Source organism: Onychostoma macrolepis, chromosome 17, assembly GCF_012432095.1.
Source record: "Onychostoma macrolepis isolate SWU-2019 chromosome 17, ASM1243209v1, whole genome shotgun sequence".
Classification (NCBI taxonomy): Eukaryota; Metazoa; Chordata; class Actinopteri; order Cypriniformes; family Cyprinidae; genus Onychostoma; species Onychostoma macrolepis.
The window spans coordinates 4,368,034-4,386,675 of NC_081171.1; the positions used below are offsets into that span (position 1 = coordinate 4,368,034).

An 18,642-nucleotide genomic window follows, 5' to 3' on the forward strand; every position below is an offset into this window, starting at 1 on the left:
TACTTGCATTGTAGAATTACTTAATGAGGTAACTCAGAAGTGTTCTGATTGGAAACATTGAGTTTTGGCATTTTATTAGTTTCAAACAAATTCACAAATGACCTTTTAATTGAAAAAAAGACATGAAATAATGCAGTGGATATTTAAAAAATACTTATCTCAGTTCATAACACAAACATACAAATGGTTAAATACTGGCAATAAGCTAATACTGCTTTAGCATGACATTTCAAGAAGGAATGGTTACTTCAGGGGTAGTTGTCTCCAAGTCCATATTTTGATTTTCCCCCAGTGAATTTTCTGCCAATGGTACAGCGTCACTCTCAGTCAAACACTGATGTTTGGGAACCTCAGAAGGACTTGCAAAAGGTGCTGCACACATGCTACATTTATAAGGTCTTTCAGAAGACTGAAAGAGAGCTTCCACTTGACTGTTGTCTTCTCCACCACACAGAACCAAACTCTGTTTGTTGACCGTAATGTACGAGTCTGTGTCCTGACTCAAACAAACGTGTCGAGCAGCTTGATTGGCTCTGCAGAAGGTCTTTCCGCAAGCACTGCACTTATATGGCTTTCCAGTGTGAATGTACATGTGCTCACGCCAATGACTTTTCTGAATAAACTTTCGAGCACAGGTCGGACACTCAAATTTTCGGCGTTTCATTTCACGACCCATCTCGGTGCCCTCCAGGTTGTCTATATCAGCAATTTCAGAGGGCGGCGGGGTGTCTTCCATCCATGCCTGTTGATCGGTATCACTAATAACATCACTGTCAGCATGCAAATGGTCCTCCTCCATTTCCTGACCTTCAAGCTCAATAGTGTGACCATTTTGCATAGACAACACCTGTGGCTCAGCTGCTTGGTTGGTGTGGACAAGGAGATGTTCCTTCAACTTGCACCTCTGGTTAAAACGGATTCCACAATAATTACAGGCGTAATGCTTTCTGGAGAAAGCACTCTTTCTCATTATGCCATATGTGAGGTGTTGGACCATCGTGGCTGCCGGGTTTTGTGTGGGTGACTCTATGCCGACAGGTTGTGGAGACCTGTAATCCATATCAGAAATTTCCAAAAATTCTCGGCTAACGTTTTCTGAATTTTTAGCATAAATGCCATCCTTGCATGCTGTATTTCTTTCAGGCCGGCTGTATGTCTGATCAGGTATCTGTATTCCATAAAGCGAGTTTGTTAAAGGTACATACTGGGACTCAGGGTTTATAAGAAGACTTGCCTCCTGTAATAAAGGGTAGGCATGCAGGAATTTTACACCCTGCTCAAGGCGAAGAGGGTCAATGGGTTGTGTGGTGAATTTTCCAGTGTACATTAAGTTAAGCAGGTAGCTGAAGATATCTGCTTGTATGTCTGAAGGCCTCAGTCGAACATAGTTACTGCAAAAGAGAAGCATAAAGAACCATTTAATAATAAAGTACTGCAAATGTGAACAAAGAACTTTTTTGCAATCACGTTTTTAGTACCTGTCTTGATGGATGAACAGCATACGGAAGTAGTTTGAGAATGCTGCAAGAACGGCTTTGTGGGCTTTGAAAAGAACATCCCCGATGGCCACAGTACAGTCACAGAGGAAACCAAACTCTCTCTGAGCATTGAGGCGCTTAAGAAGAACAAGACCATGATGGGCCAAGTCCATTTTTTGCCACCTAAACACACACACAAATTAAAATATTCGTAAGGTTTTCAGTAGGTTCAGTCAATTTATCTTGCACCTCATTAAATATGCATTTCGGTCACCAAAATTCCATTTATTAAATAACATCTATAGCCTGTGTGTCAGTGTTCTTGACCATATGGCTAAATAAATAAATAAATTCTGGCCAATATATATTTTAAATGCATTCAATATATATGCTGGAAACAGAAACTCGAATTGGAAATTTTAAAATGTATTTCACGGGCAAAAAAAAAATAAATTAAATCTTACAGTAGGCTACATTGAGGATGAACATATGTGGTAACTATTTATATATTGTTATATTGCACTTTTACAACAAATAAAGTTTTTTTCCCCCTCAAATGTGACATGTGAATGTATTTTCTTGGACTGAAATATGGAGGACAAAACACATGTTTAAACGGTTTTGAAAGATAAAAATGTTTAAAATATATTTAAAAAATAAATAAAAAAGTGGCTAAAATTGATGTAAACATATTCTGAATCATATTTGTGGCCATTTTTTGTATATTAATTTGATTACTTATAACAAATAGGCCTACAGTACAAACTCGTGATAACATTCCTCACTTGCATAATGTCTTGCAAAAATCTAAATAATGTCCTATTTCACATCAAATTGGCAGAAGTGTGGTTTCGGTGTCTAAAAAGTTTAGAGGGCAACTACGTACGTACGTGTACGTGTACGTGTGTGTACTGAAGCCCCGCCCATGCTGGTGAATTCCGAGTACAAAAGTTTCCGCGGACAAATAGGAAACACGCGCTCACGCAATGAACCAGATAAAATAACATTACACTTTAAACGAGCGAAAGAAAATCAAATCACACAGATGAACAGAGAAACGAAAACCGTTAATCTTCCGATAAGCAAAAGCTATGCCAAGACGACAACGGTCAAAATATGAATCATTTTCGGCCAAGATCCGTGAGTAATCGATAGTGCCCTTCGTTACTGGGCTAAAAGCAAGCCGACAACCGTTGTAATAAACATTTGTTTGAAATAAAACCTTTAAGCCGTCACTTACCGTCTGCTCGTTCTCGACAGAACTCTAATGCCGTATTCAGTTTAGTTTGTTTGCTGAAGCGGAGGAAAGCTCTCCACCGAGCAGTTGGCTACGCGTTCAGTCAGTCTGTGATCCGCTGCTGTTTTCCGGAGGCTTTGAATCACATGATGTGAGCGCGCGCCGTATCGAACGGCTGTCAATCACTAGAGGCTTATCAATCAGTCAGAACATCAGCATGAAGTCATGTTGCATTTGTTAGCAGATTCATTTGAGCATCATTTTTAATAACTAGTGAAATGATGAATAAAAGTGTAAAATGTTACTTAAGCTTAAAATTGTATATTTGTTCCAAAAAACAGAGACAGTTTGTCACAGCTTGTAAAGTAAAAAAAAAAAAAATTATGTTGAGAAATTTTAGGATTATCAGAGGCTATGTAAGCACAACACAATTGCAAAACCAAGTTCAATGCCATTGGCAACAAGGCAGCATGTGAAGAGTTTGGAGCGGTTTTATATTACTCAAGCTCATTCAGAAGTTCCAAAACACAGCCATCTGCTTAATCTGGATTTTACAGAATCAACAGTGATTTCTATCCCACAACTTTATGAAAAGGAGGCAAAACAGAAACAAAATGAGCCACTATTTACCCGATACTTCTAAAAAACTTTATTTCAGGTCAGTGTCACATAAAGAATAGCAAACGATAAGATGATTTATCAATGAGAACTTCATCTACAGAAAACAAAATGATTGGCTGGTTTACAAAAAGTCACTGTATGCCATTGTAAGACTGTATCTGTGGGTCCTCAGATGATTACACGAGCAAGTTCAAACATCACCTATAGATGAAAGAAAATAATATATATAAGTTTTGCATTGCATTTGCAAAATGTGTACTTTAAATCAAATTTGGAGGACATAAATACATGATATGATGTAGACATTTCAACAGTTTTTGACAGTACGGCTGAATATTATTTATTGTCTATTGAACTGGTGTCTGCTTAAAGTGGATATCAGTGTTTACTAACCTCAATAGTAATCAGTATGACGATCATCCACTCCAGTCTGAGACTGTGTTTCTCACTGAGGTGATTCCTCATCAGGTCTGTTAGTTCAGTGCAGTGTTGTAACTTCTCGTTCACAACCTAGAAAAGAAACAGTGAGTTAGGATCAAAGCAACATTTTATCAGGATATTTATATGTCCCTTAAATTACCCAAAAATTTTAATTTGCTTAAAGTTTACGCACCCTTAGGTCATCCAAGATGTAGATGAAAGATGTAGAAATTTAGCATGACATTACTTGCTCACCAATGGATTCCCTGCAGTGAATGGGTGCCATCAGAATGAGAGTTCAAACAGCTGACAAAAACATCACAATAATCCACAAGTCTTGTGAAGTGTAGCGGTTTAAAGTTAAAACAGGTTAATGATAGATTTGTGTCTTACAAACACAACTTTTCACATCACAAGGTGATAATTGATGGACTGGAGTGGCGTGGATTACTTGTGGATTATTGTGATATCAGCTGTTTGGACTCTCATTCTGACGGCACCCATTCACTGCAGTGGATCCACTGGTGAGCAAATGATGGAATGCTACATTTCTCCAAATGAAGAAACAAACTAATCTAGATCTTGGATGGTCTGAAGGTGAGTAAATGTTAAGCTCATTTTCATTTTTAGGTGAACTTTTCCTTTAAGGTAGATGCAAAACAATTTTTGCAAGTACTTTCACTAACCTTAACTCTTCGGTTAATATTGAGGAACTGACAGGTCTTGTCATAGAGCTGCTCAAGATCTTCTCTGTCCCAGTAGAAATCAGGTGTGATAAGTAAGTCAGAGCTGAGATTTATGCAGTGCCTGTAAAAGGTTAAAAAGATTGTAATAATTAAAATTAAACAGAGCAGCAGGTCATCTCATACAAAATAAACCAGATAAATGATACAGAATCAGCCTGACCTCAGGGAGAAGAGCTCCCCTATCTTCTGCATAACTTCAGCCCTGGACAGTTTCACTCTTTGTCCAGACTTTAGCATCTGTTAAAAAGGTTTATGGCTAAAATTACCTCATTTTACACTGAGGTATATTTTGCATTTTTAGAATAACCATGCCATTTAATATACAAAACTATTTTAACTTGCAAAAAGCAGCAAATGCTGGTATTACCTATGAAAGAGTACATAAGTGGATCTACCTCAGGAATTGGCTGGATGGACTCAACAAAGTTGTCGAGCGAGACCTCCCATATTGCTAGTTTTACTAAAATCATGCAAGGTATATACAAATATCAATGCAAAAATGCACACATAAAAATATAATTAATCAATGTTTTCAATGTCTTAATAATTTATTTAAAAAAAAAAAATGTGTGAAAATGCAAACATATCCCACCTGACAGAGATAACGCATTGGAAAATGCAAACTTCTCCAGAACAACCTGATCATAATCCAGCTCCTCGTTAAACAAGAAAATTCCACGATGGAGCTTTGAAATCCCCCTAAACCAACACATAAATTAAAAAGAAAATATGAAACTTTCAGTAGGTATTATATGATTTAATATATGTTGCATTAAAGGGTTACTCCACCCCAAAATGAAAATTGTCATAAATCACTTACCCCCATGTCGTTCCAAACCCGTAAAAGCTTTGTTCGTCTTCGGAACACAATTTAAGAAATTTGTTTTCTTTGCGCAGAAAAAGTGTTCTCGACGCTTCATTAAATTCGGATTGAACCACTGATGGCAGATGGACTATTTTGATGATGTCTTTCATACTTTTCTGGGCATTGTCAGTGTTAATTACTTGGCAGTCAGTGGGACAGTCACAAATCTCCCAGTTTTCATCCAAAATTTCTTAAATTGTGTTCCGAAGACGAACGAAGCTTTTACGGGTTTGGAACGACATGGGGGTAAGTGATTTATGACAATTTTCATTTTGGGGTGGAGTAACCCTTTAAGAAATGAAGGATTTGTTACTCACTCTCCTACTGTATAACTGATCTCTTCATTTTCCCAGTGGACTAGGGCAACTTCATAGGGTTGAATTTCATGCTGTTCCAGTATCCTCATCACTGTCTTTACCTGAGTATAAACATGAGTTTAACTGAGTATGCATCAAGGTTGGCTCACCAAGGTTGCATTTATTTGATCAAAAAGACAGTACAAACAGTAATACTGTGTAATATTACTACAACTTGTTTTTGACTATATTTTAAAATGTAATTTATTCCTGTGATGCAAAGCTGAATTTTCAGCATCATTTCTCCAGTCTTCAGTGTCACATGATTCTTCAGAAATTATTTTAATATGCCGACTTCCTGACTTCAAGAAGCATTTATTTAAGCATTCTTCTTTTCTACACTGTTTTCAACATTGACAATAATAAGAAGAAATTTCTTGAGCACCACATCAACATATTAGAATGATTTCTGAAGGATCATGTGACACTGGACTGGAGACTGGAGTAAGGATGCTAAAAATTCAGCTTTGCATCACAGGAAGAAAATTACATTTTAAAATATATTTATAATATTTCACAATATTGCTGTTTATACTGTAAACAGCAAATAAATGCATCCCTGGTGAGCATAAATGTCTTCCTTCAAAAACAAATCTTAATTCTAAATGTTATGTTATGAATAAAACAGAACTACTACTCACAGTTTTTTCTTCAACATTCCAGAACACCACAGAGCCTTCTCTGTATGGTAAACAAAACAAACAAAAGAAATCAAACCCCAGAAATTCAAATAACAAAACATCACTCAGCATACCTGAAGATGAATATTGTGCCACTATCGTAAGGTTTTGCAGCATTCTCTGTTCCCATCACCAAAACATTAGAAGCATCTGAAACCCACAAGATGTATTTAATGAAAATATGTGTATCCTTCAAACAAGAATGGAATGCATTCTTTTCTGTGTATGGTCAAAAACATTAAAAAGTGATGTAGATGAACTAACCTCTGGGAAATTCTTTAATTTCAGCGAAGCCATGAGCGATGAGGTCGTGACAGAGTGTTGGTAAATGGTACTGATCTGCAGTTGCGTATGCGATGGACTGCATCATGTCCTGGAAAATGTAGTTAGATACATAATTATATATGCCATAGATGATTTTAACATTTAAAAATCATCACACACCTCGTCCAGACTAGGCTGATTGGTTCGTGAAGGCTGTTTGGTCCTTGGTCCCTTAAAAGTCCTTTTTCCGGGTATGACTCCTTGTTTCAGCACTGACTTTGTGGTGGTTGTTGTGGATTGCAATCTCATTTGTAAACTCCATGTTTTGGATTTTAAATTGAAAGGAGTCAACATTTCAAAATGTGGTCTCTGACACACTCCTCTCTGCAATAAGCATCTATGGTGATGTAAAGTGGTGTCACAATTCCTCCAGTCTTTGAAAAGGCTTTGTGTACATGCACTGGATGCCAGTGTTGTGCAGTTTAACCTGTTGGCGGTGAAACTGTTTAATCCTTGTAGTGTCCTGAGAGCAAATCCACAGGCTTGTGTCCTTTTCAAAGGCTGATGTAACCTCCATAAAGTCTTGAGAGACATGCCTGTATGAATCAAACAGTTTCAGCATCAAAACAGTGTCAAATTATGTCTACATCAGCATGCATGTAGTGGCCAAGAGGCCTTTATTTTAACTGACCTTGAATGACAAGCATGTCTACACACTGCATTGGTCATATGTAATTACGTATAACCTTCCTCACAATTAATGATAAAGGTCATTTGAAGCAAATGCAATTGAAGCTTCATTCTGATCAGCTGACATGAAGCAGACACACAATAAACTGTTTTGTACTCTACTGTAAACGCGAACTGTTACATTTGATTCTAATAATTCACAGTAATTCATTCTCTTTAACATTTAGCGTACCTGCCGCGTCCCGTCCCGCCAAATATTAGAACGTTAGGTGACAGAAAGTGTTACACTGTAGATACAAATGTTGCAACATTCTCAAACATTCACATAAAGTTTATTTGACAGTTCGAACTGCACGAACAATCCGGGCACTTCCTGTATTTTGGTGACGTCCCATTGAACGTAAAAGTCGCTCCGCCCCTACAGACTTATTCGAAATTTTATTTTGAACCTTATTGTTTTATTTGGTAAATTTTGTGTAAAAGCAGATGTAAATCTAAGTTTGTTGCGTTTGTTCTCTTAAAAAATGATAATAATAAGAAATCGAGATAATTGCTTCAAATCTATCTATCTATCTATCTATCTATCTGTCTATCTATCTATCTATCTATCTATCTATCTATCATCATGTTTTAATTGTTAAAAAAAGTTAAAATCGAGGAGAATTATAATACAATAATTATTTTTAACTTAATGGAATAGCAGACATTTATCAAGACTCTGCAACAGATAGATAGGCTTTATGTTATTTATCTCATAAAGATGCTTGAAATCCATTGTGTGGGTATAATAAATTAAGAAATAAAATGAAAACATTGCACTGATTAAAGCAGTTGATAATGTATAAATATGATTTTATGGCGCGCCCTCTAATGGTGAACACGTTAAATGTTGTTGTGTTGCTTGGATACCTGATAAATTACAGCGACATATTAACATGAATAATCTACAGAACACTGTACATTAAGAGAAGATTTGATATAGACGTGGAGCAACAACATAGACAAGTGAGTTTTTGTACATTGTGTCAGTTTATAGAGTGATACATTCGCATTATTTTTTCTTTACAAAGAGAATTGTTGCCTCTAATTGCTTTACAGTCTACTGCTCTAGCCATCATTTGATTTGTCAGGATCAAGAAAATGATAAAACATCTACAGGACCTGCTAGCAAAGGCTAATTTAGTCAGTCAACTAATCAAATTCTGATTTATGTCTTATACAACTTTCAACATATATTTTATGATCATCTACACATGTTTTTGTTAATTCATGACAAAAATACATTGCATTTTATTACTATAAAACGTTAATGAATATTCACTGTGCCCATCTAACAAAAATATGTTCTAAGAACGTATTGGTAATGTACCCATTAAATTACATTTTTTTTTAATTTGTGAAAAACTTCTCTGAACATTCAAAAAGAAGAAGTTACATTTTAAAACGCTAGAATATCAAAATTAAACATTTCTGATAAATAATTAAAAACCCTCAATGAATGATGTATAAAGTTAACATTCTGAGAATATTATTAAAACCAGAAATCCTTTGAACAAACGTTCTAATGTTACTGGAAGAACGTTTGTTCATAACTTTGTGAGAACCTTGCCAGAAAGTTAGCCAAAGTTCTAAAAATGTTCTCTGTGAATGTTACTGTTGCTATGGATACATCAGTTTGACTGACAGGGGTTTGGCTATGGAGGAGTCTGTAATCCAGCAGCACCTCACACACTATAAACAGGCCACAGAGACGGCACGTGAGGAGCTGGCCGTCCTGCAGACCAAATACAACAAACTCCAATCACAGGTCCCTACACTCACTGGTCATTTGTGGTGTTTTGGATGCACATTCTTTATATGAAATGACTTACATGCTTTTAACAGCTCTTGGAAAGCCAATCCAAAGTTGCATCTCAGGAAGAGACTCTGAAGAACTTAAGGGATGTTGTAGATCGACATAAAGAGAAAGAAGCGAGACAGGAGTCTCTCATCAGCTCGCTCAGAGAACGCAACTACAACACAGAGCAGGAGATGCTCTCCATCACCTCCTCCAAAAGCTTCATGGACATGAGAATACAGACACTTACAAAAGAGAATGAGGAGATCAAGGGGAAAATCATGGAACTTGATATCAAATCAAAGTGAGCATTGAACACTACTACTAGAATTTTCTATATTTTAGTATAACAGTAAATTATCTTGCACGTCTCTAAAGTCATGAGGTTCATTCTGGGATGCTTTTTTAAACAGTATTGTTTAAACTTCTGTAATAAAATGTAATGAGAAGTGATTTTTTTTTTTTTTTACATTTTGAATTTAATTTGTAATACATTTTTACCTTTCATTTAATTTTTTAATAAAAATAAACATTATTTTTTATTATTTCTATACTAATTTTAAATATAATATTTTATTAACATGCACAAAAGCACCAGCATTAAAAAGCATTAAGCAAAAGCCAAGGTTTTGACTGGTCGTGTACATAATACTAAGGCTTATTATAAATTAGTCAGTCAAAGCATCATCTTTATGTGATTTTATTGTACAGATTTTCTTTTAGTTAACAGTCATCACATATCTACAGACAGTATTTTGCAGAATGCAACAAGGCAAAACAGGAAGCTGCTGAGACCCAGAGAAGATCCGACGAGTTTATATCAGCAGTAGCAAACAAAGTCTCTGTAAATGTGGCAGGAAAGGCGGATCCTATGGATTATATCATATCCGTGGTGAGTGTTTTCACATATGCTTTTAACCAATATTCTCACAATTTCTAACATATCTCTCTATGATAAGGTGGACGCCTGCTTCAAGGAGAGAGACCGACTGAAGAACTGCATTTGTGCTTTAGAGGAGAGTGTGAAGTTGTACGAGGTGGAGTGTAAAGCCAGCAGAGAAACAGTCAAGAGACTGGCGACTGATGTAGAACATGAACAGTTGCTCTCAGCATCAAGAGCCAATGAGCTGAACTCTAGCAGACAGGTATCCTACAGATCAATAATGCAATTAAATACCATTTTAGAAATCAACAAGCAAAAATAATGTAAATATTGAAGAAAACTCTTCAAATATTTTTCATTTCTTTACTGTAAAAATCAGCTGAGAATTGAACAAATAGTTCAATAGTAATCTGGCTCAGAGGAAGACAGGAATCATGTGTTTTCTTCTGATGATTAAAGGATAATACAAGACATCATCGTACAAATGATTGTGAGAAGCAAAAATGCATAATATTTTGTGAGAAAGTGTGACATGCTCAAAAGCATTTTTTTTTTTTGTTGTTAGGAATCGGATATAATCTCCCTGAAGAAACTAAGTTTGGAGAGGGAGAACCAGAGCCTCAAAGCATCCCTGCAGGAGTCTGAACTGGAGCTGGTGTCTGCACAGCAGCGCTGTCGCCACTATGAGAATCTCTCTCAAGATCTGCAAAATAAACTCCACTGCTGCCAGAATGAAGCTCAGGCGTCTCACAGCCACCACAAGGCCTTCATGAAGAATGTGGAAGCTCTGCTGGAGGATGAGTCTCGTCCTCTTCAACACACAGAAAGTGACATATTGAAGGCATTTACGGCCTTGTGCAGCAGGGAGAAAAGTGCACAAAAGGTAATGTTTGCATCTCATATTATTATAATATAGATTGCGTTCCTATTTTTTCACTCCTGTGCATTCTGTGTGCTCTAGTCTCAGCTGGAGATGGAGGGCAGGCTGGCGGAGGTGGAAGAGCAGTTGTTCAGACACAAAGAGCATCAGAGCAGCTCAGAACGGAGAGAACAGGAGCTGCTGGACAGAATCAAGAGTCTGGAGGACGAGCTGCTGACGGCTGGAGTCTGGAAAGATGGAATGAATCAGGATAAACAGCATGTGAGGAAGTGGACTGCCGAAGCTTGTTACTGTATAAACTGTAAAACTTTTCTAGCCACTGTGTATCATTTGGAATTAGAACATAATTAGAATGTATCATAAATGTCCTAAAATGACCTGTCTTCTCTCTCGGTAGTACCTGCGGTTTGTGGAGCAGCTCTCGGAGAAGCTGAAAGTGGATCATGTTGCTGCAGATCTGGGATTTGATATGAGACTCGAGGCCATTCTTACACGAGCTGAACAGCTGAGCAGACAGGAAGGGACAGCTTTACTGGAGACCAAGACACAAATCTACAGCCTTCAGAGAAAGGTGCTGACATGTCACAGAGGACAGGAATGAATTTAGTTCAATGTTTTGGTGCATAATCTTTCCAAATATACAATAATTGTTACGGGTTTACAAATTAACACCCTATTTTATCATGAAAAATGTTTTAGAAATAGTCAAGTAAAAATAGTGCAGAAATGAGAAAGAATTGTTACAGATTTACAAACAAATGCCCAATTTTGTCAGATTTTAATGCAAATGTCCTTAAGTGATATAAGTGACATAAGTTAAAATGGTAAAATAAAAAATAAAAAAGTTCAGAAATGTAAATTGTTACAGATTTACAAATTATTGGCCAATTTAGTCAGATTTTAATACAAATTTCAAGGATTTTTTCTTAAAATTGATTTTTAAAACATTGTAAAATAAAAAAATTGCAGTCTATTTTTGTAATGTTAATAATTTAATTAGAAACATCATTAAAAACAAACAAATTAACAAACTATTCAAACAAATTAATTTAAACAAAACAAATTCTTCAAACGTATTATATTTTAATTTTTCATATACTATTCATTTATTATACTTCTCATTTCTTTTAAATGTAATCAATGTAAAACCAGTGTAAAAATGCAAAAAGGTTTCAACATAAAATCTAAATGAAAATCTTAAATATAAACCATACAACAATCCTACCTATCATTTATATTATTATTTGATTCATTGGTTTATCATTTCCATCAATGGCTGCAGCTTAAAGAACATAAGGAGCGTTCAGAAAGTAAAGAGCTTCACCTGGAGCTGCTGAGGAGGAAGATGGTCCAGCTGGAGGAGGAGAAGAGGAGCCGCTCAGCTCTGGCGGTGGAGAAAGATGAAGCTAGTTTGGCCGGTAAGAAGCTCCAGAAGCGTGTGGATCGACTGCAGGCGGAGCTGAGCACTTTACGCTTCTCCAACACCGAGCTGAAAGCCCAGCTGTCCCACACCAATGAGCTCAAGGTACAGGGACGAGGCCTGGCCCACAGACCCTCACCAAAAAGAGTCATTTCAGCATAAAATAATTAATTAAAAAACACAAATGTGACTGTAAATATATACCATTTTTACTGTATATGGTTCTTGAGTTATATGACAATAAGACTCTATGGATAATAAAATAGATTATTTAGATCAGTGTTTTGGTTTCTGGATCTTTAAAGCATATAGACGATTCATGTAGTTTGTAGAGCAATCAGTTTGCAACAGTAAAATCATGCATTTGAGTCATCCATACTGATAAAATGTAGCGAATACAACTGTGAATACAATGCAAATTGCTTTGGATTAAAGCATCTGCCAAATGCATGAACAAAAATGGTTCTAATTTTGACCCTTAAAGTCGTGATGAAAGATCAAGTTGTGAAATTTTCCTTAAGAATTACAAGGTCAAAACAAATCAACGATGAAACATGCACAAATGAATTGTTCACAATAAGATCAACAACATGCATTTAGAAAATAGGGTGAATTTTTATTTCATGCCATCTGTAAAAGTGCTGATTCACATGTAGAGTGTGGCGATGCTTATAAGTGCTTAGTTTCTGCTGTCTTTGATGCAACAAGATCAAAGTGATGGAACAAAACCAAACCATAGAGGATCAGAGTAAGAACCTGGGAAAGCTTGAGAAGAACAAGGTAAAGACTGAGAAGAAACTGACCACCATCAAGTCAGAGCTGAAAAACCAGGAACTCAGAGCCAGAGATGAGATTCAACAAGCCCAGAGACTGCTGGACACTCAGTCTAGTGCTATAGCAGATCTCACTCACACCGAGAAACAGGTACAGAGTGTGATGCAAGACTATACACTACTGTTAAAACTTTTGCAGTCCATAAGATTTTTTGAAAGCAGTCTGTTATGATCATCAAGGCTGCATTTATTTGATCAAAAATTACAGTAATACTGTGAAATATTATTACAGTTTAAGATAACTGTCTTCCATGTTAATACATTTTAAAATATAATTTATTTCCGTATATAATTTTCAGCATCATTGCTCCAGTCTTCAGTGTCACGTGATCCTTCAGGAATCATTCTAATATGCTGATTTGCTTCACAAGAAACATTTTTTTAAATTATTATTATTATCAATATAGCTGTGCTGCTTTATATTTTTGTGGAAACCGTGATGCGTTTCCCCCAGGATTCTTTGATGAAAAAATGAAAAGTTCAAAAGAACACCATTTATTTGAAATAGAAATCTTTTGTAACATTGTCTTTACTGACACTTTTGATCTATTAAATACATCCTTGCTCAATTAAAGTATTAATATGTTTAAAAAAACCTTACTCACCCCAAGTACATATATATATGAACAGGAAATGGATCAACTTTGTTAAAACTAATTAGTATGTTCCTACATTGCAGCTGCTGGACTTTTACACAGTGGTGTCTCAGATGTTAGGCGTTGACTGCACAGGTTGTGTCCCAAACCATGAAGTTCTCAGAAGGCTGGAGGTTCTGCTTCAGTCACGTCACTGTCACTGTCCTGCTCATCTACACCAGCATCACTCTCCTCACATCTGGGCAGCTCCAGTTTCCTCCATAAACGTCGCTCATTCTCATGAGTTCCAACCCCAGGCTCTGCCAGCTCCCTCCAGTACATCCTCAGACAGCCCAACGGCCCCCAGGGATAATAGTAATATTTAAGCGACAAAGTTTTTCCCCTTGAAATACAAGTTTCAAAATCATTCTGATGGTACACTGACTTCTGAAAAGGCAAGTGGCATTGCTTCTTTCCCATTCGTTTGCTCCGCGTAAAGGCAGATCGCTTTACGATGGCAACAAATGCACGTGTGCAGCCATCCATTGTAATTACAACAGTGATATATTTATGACAGTAAATTACACTTAACTGTAGGGGCTCCAAAGTTACAAAAATAGACAAAACTACATACAGTTGCTTTAACGTTCATCCCATTCCCAGTTGAAGAGCCTGGAAATTTTGTGGTTTCCCCATCAGGCTTCTTAACTAGCTCAACCAGCTCAACCAGCACAATTTCATTGGCAAGAAGTATTTCCTGTTTAAACCAGGATTTATCTGCTTTCTGTAACTGCCCCATTCTGGAAACAAAAAGCACTTCCTACTATTGATAGTCATTAAAAAGCAACCATGTATTGTGACAAAATAAACGAATTTTGTGCATGCATCATATTAATGGCAAGTATTTCATTAAATATTATGCAATGATTTGATGTGTTTACCCAGCTAACAAAAAACGTGTTCTAAGGATGTTTAGCTAATGTTCCCATTAAGATACAGAAATGTTTCTGAATATTCGAAGAACATTCAAAACATCCAGTTAACGTTTTAAAATTTGAAACACTAAGAGAACATTCCATTGTATCATTTTGCAAACATGGGAAGTTACTTTTGAATGTTCTCTGTATAAATACAATGTTTAAAAAACATTTTCAGAATGTTATTAAAGACCAGATCATTTTAAATGAACATTCTGTTAATGTTACTGGAATAATGTTCATTCATAACAGAGAACCTAGTCAAGTTCTGAGAATGTTCCCTGTTGACTGGGTAATACAACCAGTAGTGCTGTCAAACAATTAATCACATCCAAAATAAAAGTTTTTGTTTACATAATATATGTGTGTGTACTGTGTATATTTATGTATATATAAACACACACGCATACAGTATACATTTGGAAAATATACATTTATATGTAAATATATTTAATATATAAACATTTTTCTTAAATATATACAGTATATGCTTGTGTTTGTATTTACATATACATAAATATACACAGTATACACACATATATTATGTAAACAAAAACTTTTATTTTGGATGCGATTAATCGTTTGACAGCACTAATTACGAGCAAATCATTTCAGTGTTTAAACAGCGACTCCATCAGAAAATAGATAAGAAAACAATTATGATTCACAATTAAACAGATTAAGGTCATTCAGTCTTTAATTGTAATGAAAAATACTTAGCAGGTTATGTGTATATCATAGGTGTATTTTCATTGCGAAGGTTTCTTAGGCCTTAGCAAACTGTACATACATAAATATCCTTTTCTTATACATACAGTAAAGTATATTCATGAGACAGTTACCTTGAATATTACAGCAGGTTAGTTAAGATCAAAAATGAAAAATAAACAATGACTAATCCAATAAAATCAACGATTGTTTTAAAACCAAAGATGACCACATGCCAAAAATACATATAAAAAATAATTGCAATATAGAGTTCATAAATTTTGTATCTTCTCTTTTTTACAAGTTATTCATTTGATACAACCTTTCAATTTTTTCCCAATAAACTTGATCTTTCCGTGATTAAAAAAGGCCTTTAGGCCTGATTAACTCGCAGTGTTGAGTTAATATCCTACACTCAAGTTTCCTCCTTCATATCAAACATGGAAGAACATCAGTAGCACTAACAACACTTGTCTGACAGCAGTTTTCAGTGCAATAGGATTCGTTCTAACATCTACACGAGACTCAGTGACATACTGTAAAATTAGCAGCTGTATTTGCTGTACAAGGACACGATAATGGCTGCCAAACTCAACGGCAGTTGTCAATTTAGAGGGAAACCCGACGCTGAGCTGCCCAGCTCACATAGGCGGAGGCCCGTTGGTGTAGCTGAGCATTGGGTGGAAGGAGCGGGCGAAGTTGTTGAGTTGGGCACAGCTGTAGTCGTCCTCAGACGTAGGCACAAGACAGGCCACCACCACCACCAGCAGCAGGAAGATCTGCAGCGGCAGTGCGGCCCAGAGGACACGCTTCAGGAAGGTTTTGCACCAGGATGGTGGTTCTTCCTCGTCAGAATGGGAGGAACCGGATCCAGCGGCGCTGCGAGACCTGCTATACGTGAGACGGCACAACAGGTGGAAATGCTTAGATGTAAAACTAGGTAAATGAGAGAAATTACATTGGTTATCTAGCTATTCCTAACTGTAGCTTTGTAGATTCACAAAAGAGTTTCTCTCTACACTCTTAAAATCAAAGGTTCACTAGATATTGGGCACTGATGATTACATGAAGAACATTTAACATCCACGGAACATTTTCAATCCGCAAAAAGTTCTTTATAGTGGATAAAAAAGGTTCTTTGTGGAACCAAAAATGGTTCTTCTGTTGCACCGCTATGAAAATCCCCTTTTGGAACCTTTATTTTTAAGAATGTAAATAGGCTTTCATATTTATTGGATGGAATAAGTTCTCTATGCATATTTCTTGTACATATTTATCTTTGCCTAACACTGTTATATGACATTTGGGAACACATTCGCTGCACAAGCTTGACACAGATAGAGTTAGTTTGAAGTCTTCAGTAGCATTTAAAAGCAAAAGGGCCATTTTATGAGAGTTTTTGTCTTTATAAATATGCCTTTTTTGTTAAAGCGCTGTTAAACAGAGAGCATACTAACAGGAAAAACAGCTCAACAGTTTTCATTTTATGGCAAAGAGTTTTCCTTAATATCTGTTTTGGGGGTGCTGTTGCCTAATGGTTAAAAAAATATTATGGAAAAACTAAAATGCTGTATGTTGAAACCCAACAAGATGCAATTCATGAGCAATCAACACTGTGCTTTTAAGAAAGATACTTACACCTTGGATACACCAGACAAGCTGACTGGAATAATCAGTCTACTTCACTACACTGCTTTAGATACAAATGATGATGTACTAATGATTTAATCTGGCTTCCTTGAATCAATAATCATTAGAAAGTTATGAGTTACTCATCTTTACTGCAGTTTAATACTGTATAGATCTTCTTCTAAGAAAGGTCTCCAAAATATAAAACAATATTATTTCATCTTCCATCATTCTGTGCATCTCTTTTCATCATTATGTTTTTTATATTATTTTGAGTTAAATACTTATCCATGTTATATAAATAATTATTCTGTGGTGATCTTGAAATAATCATTTTAACAATTATTTTAAAATAAAATGAATATTTTGTCATCATTTGCATGTCCTTCGAAAATCGCATGACTTTCATTCTTCTGTTTAACAATTATCTTATACTAAAATATAACAAACGACTTAACCTATAATAAAAAAAGCATGTTTTATTATAACATAATTTGGTAATTCTATTGTGAATACACATCCTTAAAGGGGACATAATGGAATTACTTCTTAGATTAATGGGACAACAGACTTATAATAAACAATTATCTTAATTATAAACAATTCTTTCTAAATAAAATACTTAATTATCTTATATTTAATATTTAAAAATACGTATTATTATTTTATAATTTATAATTATGAATAAAATTATTGTTAAAATATATATTATCTTGCAATTTTACCATGACCAAAGCAGCTGTTTGTGAATAACCACGTTTAATACTAAAAAATAAAAAAATGTTATAATGTGGAAATTATATTGTGAATATGTATCTTTAAAAGGGACACTGGCATTATTTATACTTATGGGAAAATAGTTTTAAAATAAACAATTATCTTAACTATAACATATATATAAATCTTATAAACTAAAAACTTAACAATTATCTTATATAAAAGATAAATATTATTAAACTTAATTATTTTATCATTAAAAAAAAATCTTGTTAGAATTTTACTATGATCCACTACAAAAATGTGTGAATAACCATCGTTAATGCTGACATATCATGGTAAACCAGATTTTGCTGCTCCTTTCAATTATCTTGTATTAAAAGGACATATTATCATTCTTAAACTTATTTGATAATTACAAAAATCTTCTTGTAATTTCACCATAACCCACTACATACTGACACATGGGAAATCAGATTTTTTGCTCCTATCACCTTGTTGAAATAAACAGCATATGCTGGTTAGGTATGTTTTGAAGCATGGCCGCTGGTTTGAGCAGGTTTAAGCTGTTCCTGAGCAAGAGCTAGTTGAACCAGCTTAAACCAGCTCAAACCAGCAGCCATGCTTCAAAACATACCTAACCAGCATATGCTGTTTTTTTCAACAGGGCAGAACAGTCCCACCGGTAGAGCGTCCTGACACTGAGTTTCTGTAACGCACAGTCACGTTTCTCTAGCATGTCATCAAACTGCATGGATGGCAGATTGGAGGAGGGAGAAGATGATTGATTAGTCGGTGAAAGAGCAGATGTGACACACCAGAGAGA

The 18,642-nt window shown here is 35.6% G+C and overlaps 4 protein-coding genes and 1 pseudogene across 8 annotated transcripts in view; 1 reads left to right on the plus strand and 4 right to left on the minus strand.

The window, feature by feature from the left end:
* The window catches only part of LOC131523534 (NACHT, LRR and PYD domains-containing protein 3-like), a 454,982-nt pseudogene that overhangs the window by 116,764 nt on the left and 319,576 nt on the right, over positions 1-18,642 (minus strand).
* On the minus strand, positions 51-2,869 carry zbtb2a (zinc finger and BTB domain containing 2a). Its single transcript, XM_058749933.1, has 3 exons — positions 2,719-2,869; positions 1,479-1,661; positions 51-1,391 (listed from the first exon to the last, which is right to left on the minus strand). The coding sequence occupies exons 2-3, from the start codon at positions 1,649-1,651 to the stop codon at positions 230-232; spliced, it is 1,335 nt and encodes a 444-aa protein (XP_058605916.1). The 5' UTR covers positions 1,652-1,661; positions 2,719-2,869; the 3' UTR covers positions 51-229.
* On the minus strand, positions 3,129-7,737 carry rmnd1 (required for meiotic nuclear division 1 homolog). Of its 5 annotated transcripts, none has more exons than XM_058749937.1 (13): positions 7,590-7,737; positions 7,155-7,263; positions 6,848-7,064; positions 6,668-6,776; positions 6,478-6,553; positions 6,365-6,404; positions 5,685-5,785; positions 5,095-5,201; positions 4,898-4,962; positions 4,663-4,739; positions 4,443-4,563; positions 3,730-3,846; positions 3,129-3,537 (listed from the first exon to the last, which is right to left on the minus strand). In XM_058749937.1, exons 2-13 carry the CDS (start codon positions 7,259-7,261, stop codon positions 3,505-3,507), a joined length of 1,170 nt encoding a protein of 389 aa, XP_058605920.1. In that variant the 5' UTR covers positions 7,262-7,263; positions 7,590-7,737; the 3' UTR covers positions 3,129-3,504. The 5 variants fall into 5 exon arrangements, with proteins under 5 accessions (XP_058605920.1, XP_058605919.1, XP_058605917.1 ...); XM_058749936.1 differs by lacking the exon at positions 7,590-7,737 and adding an exon at positions 7,359-7,496; XM_058749934.1 differs by lacking the exon at positions 7,590-7,737 and adding an exon at positions 7,359-7,498 and having other exon boundaries at positions 3,131-3,537; positions 6,848-7,263.
* ccdc170 (coiled-coil domain containing 170) lies at positions 8,027-15,096 on the plus strand. The gene is made up of 11 exons (XM_058749929.1): positions 8,027-8,362; positions 9,032-9,164; positions 9,242-9,498; positions 9,942-10,086; positions 10,154-10,339; positions 10,643-10,960; positions 11,039-11,218; positions 11,355-11,528; positions 12,240-12,482; positions 13,086-13,301; positions 13,890-15,096. The coding sequence occupies exons 2-11, from the start codon at positions 9,054-9,056 to the stop codon at positions 14,169-14,171; spliced, it is 2,112 nt and encodes a 703-aa protein (XP_058605912.1). The 5' UTR covers positions 8,027-8,362; positions 9,032-9,053; the 3' UTR covers positions 14,172-15,096.
* syne1b (spectrin repeat containing, nuclear envelope 1b) overlaps positions 15,442-18,642 on the minus strand; it is a 97,317-nt gene continuing 94,116 nt past the window's right edge. The window contains 1 exon segment of the mRNA XM_058749891.1: positions 15,442-16,358. Within this exon segment, the coding sequence (XP_058605874.1) occupies positions 16,112-16,358 (247 nt within the window). The 3' untranslated portion in view covers positions 15,442-16,111.

Excerpts from the sequence above, each read along its gene's own strand:
- zbtb2a (XM_058749933.1), bottom strand. The coding sequence starts at position 1,651 with ATGGACTTGGCCCATCATGGTCTTGTTCTTCTTAAGCGCCTCAATGCT. Across the intron at positions 1,392-1,478 it reads CTGTTCATCCATCAAGACAG|TAACTATGTTCGACTGAGGC; the intron begins GTACTAAAAACG and ends TCTCTTTTGCAG.
- rmnd1 (XM_058749934.1), bottom strand. The coding sequence starts at position 7,389 with ATGCAGTGTGTAGACATGCTTGTCATTCAAG. Across the intron at positions 5,202-5,684 it reads ATCAGTTATACAGTAGGAGA|GGGGATTTCAAAGCTCCATC; the intron begins GTGAGTAACAAA and ends GTGTTGGTTTAG. Across the intron at positions 3,847-4,442 it reads ATATTAACCGAAGAGTTAAG|GTTGTGAACGAGAAGTTACA; the intron begins GTTAGTGAAAGT and ends TTTCTTTTCTAG.
- ccdc170 (XM_058749929.1), top strand. The coding sequence starts at position 9,054 with ATGGAGGAGTCTGTAATCCAGCAGCACCTCACACACTATAAACAGGCC. Across the intron at positions 9,499-9,941 it reads GAACTTGATATCAAATCAAA|ACAGTATTTTGCAGAATGCA; the intron begins GTGAGCATTGAA and ends ACATATCTACAG. Across the intron at positions 10,961-11,038 it reads GGGAGAAAAGTGCACAAAAG|TCTCAGCTGGAGATGGAGGG; the intron begins GTAATGTTTGCA and ends TGTGTGCTCTAG.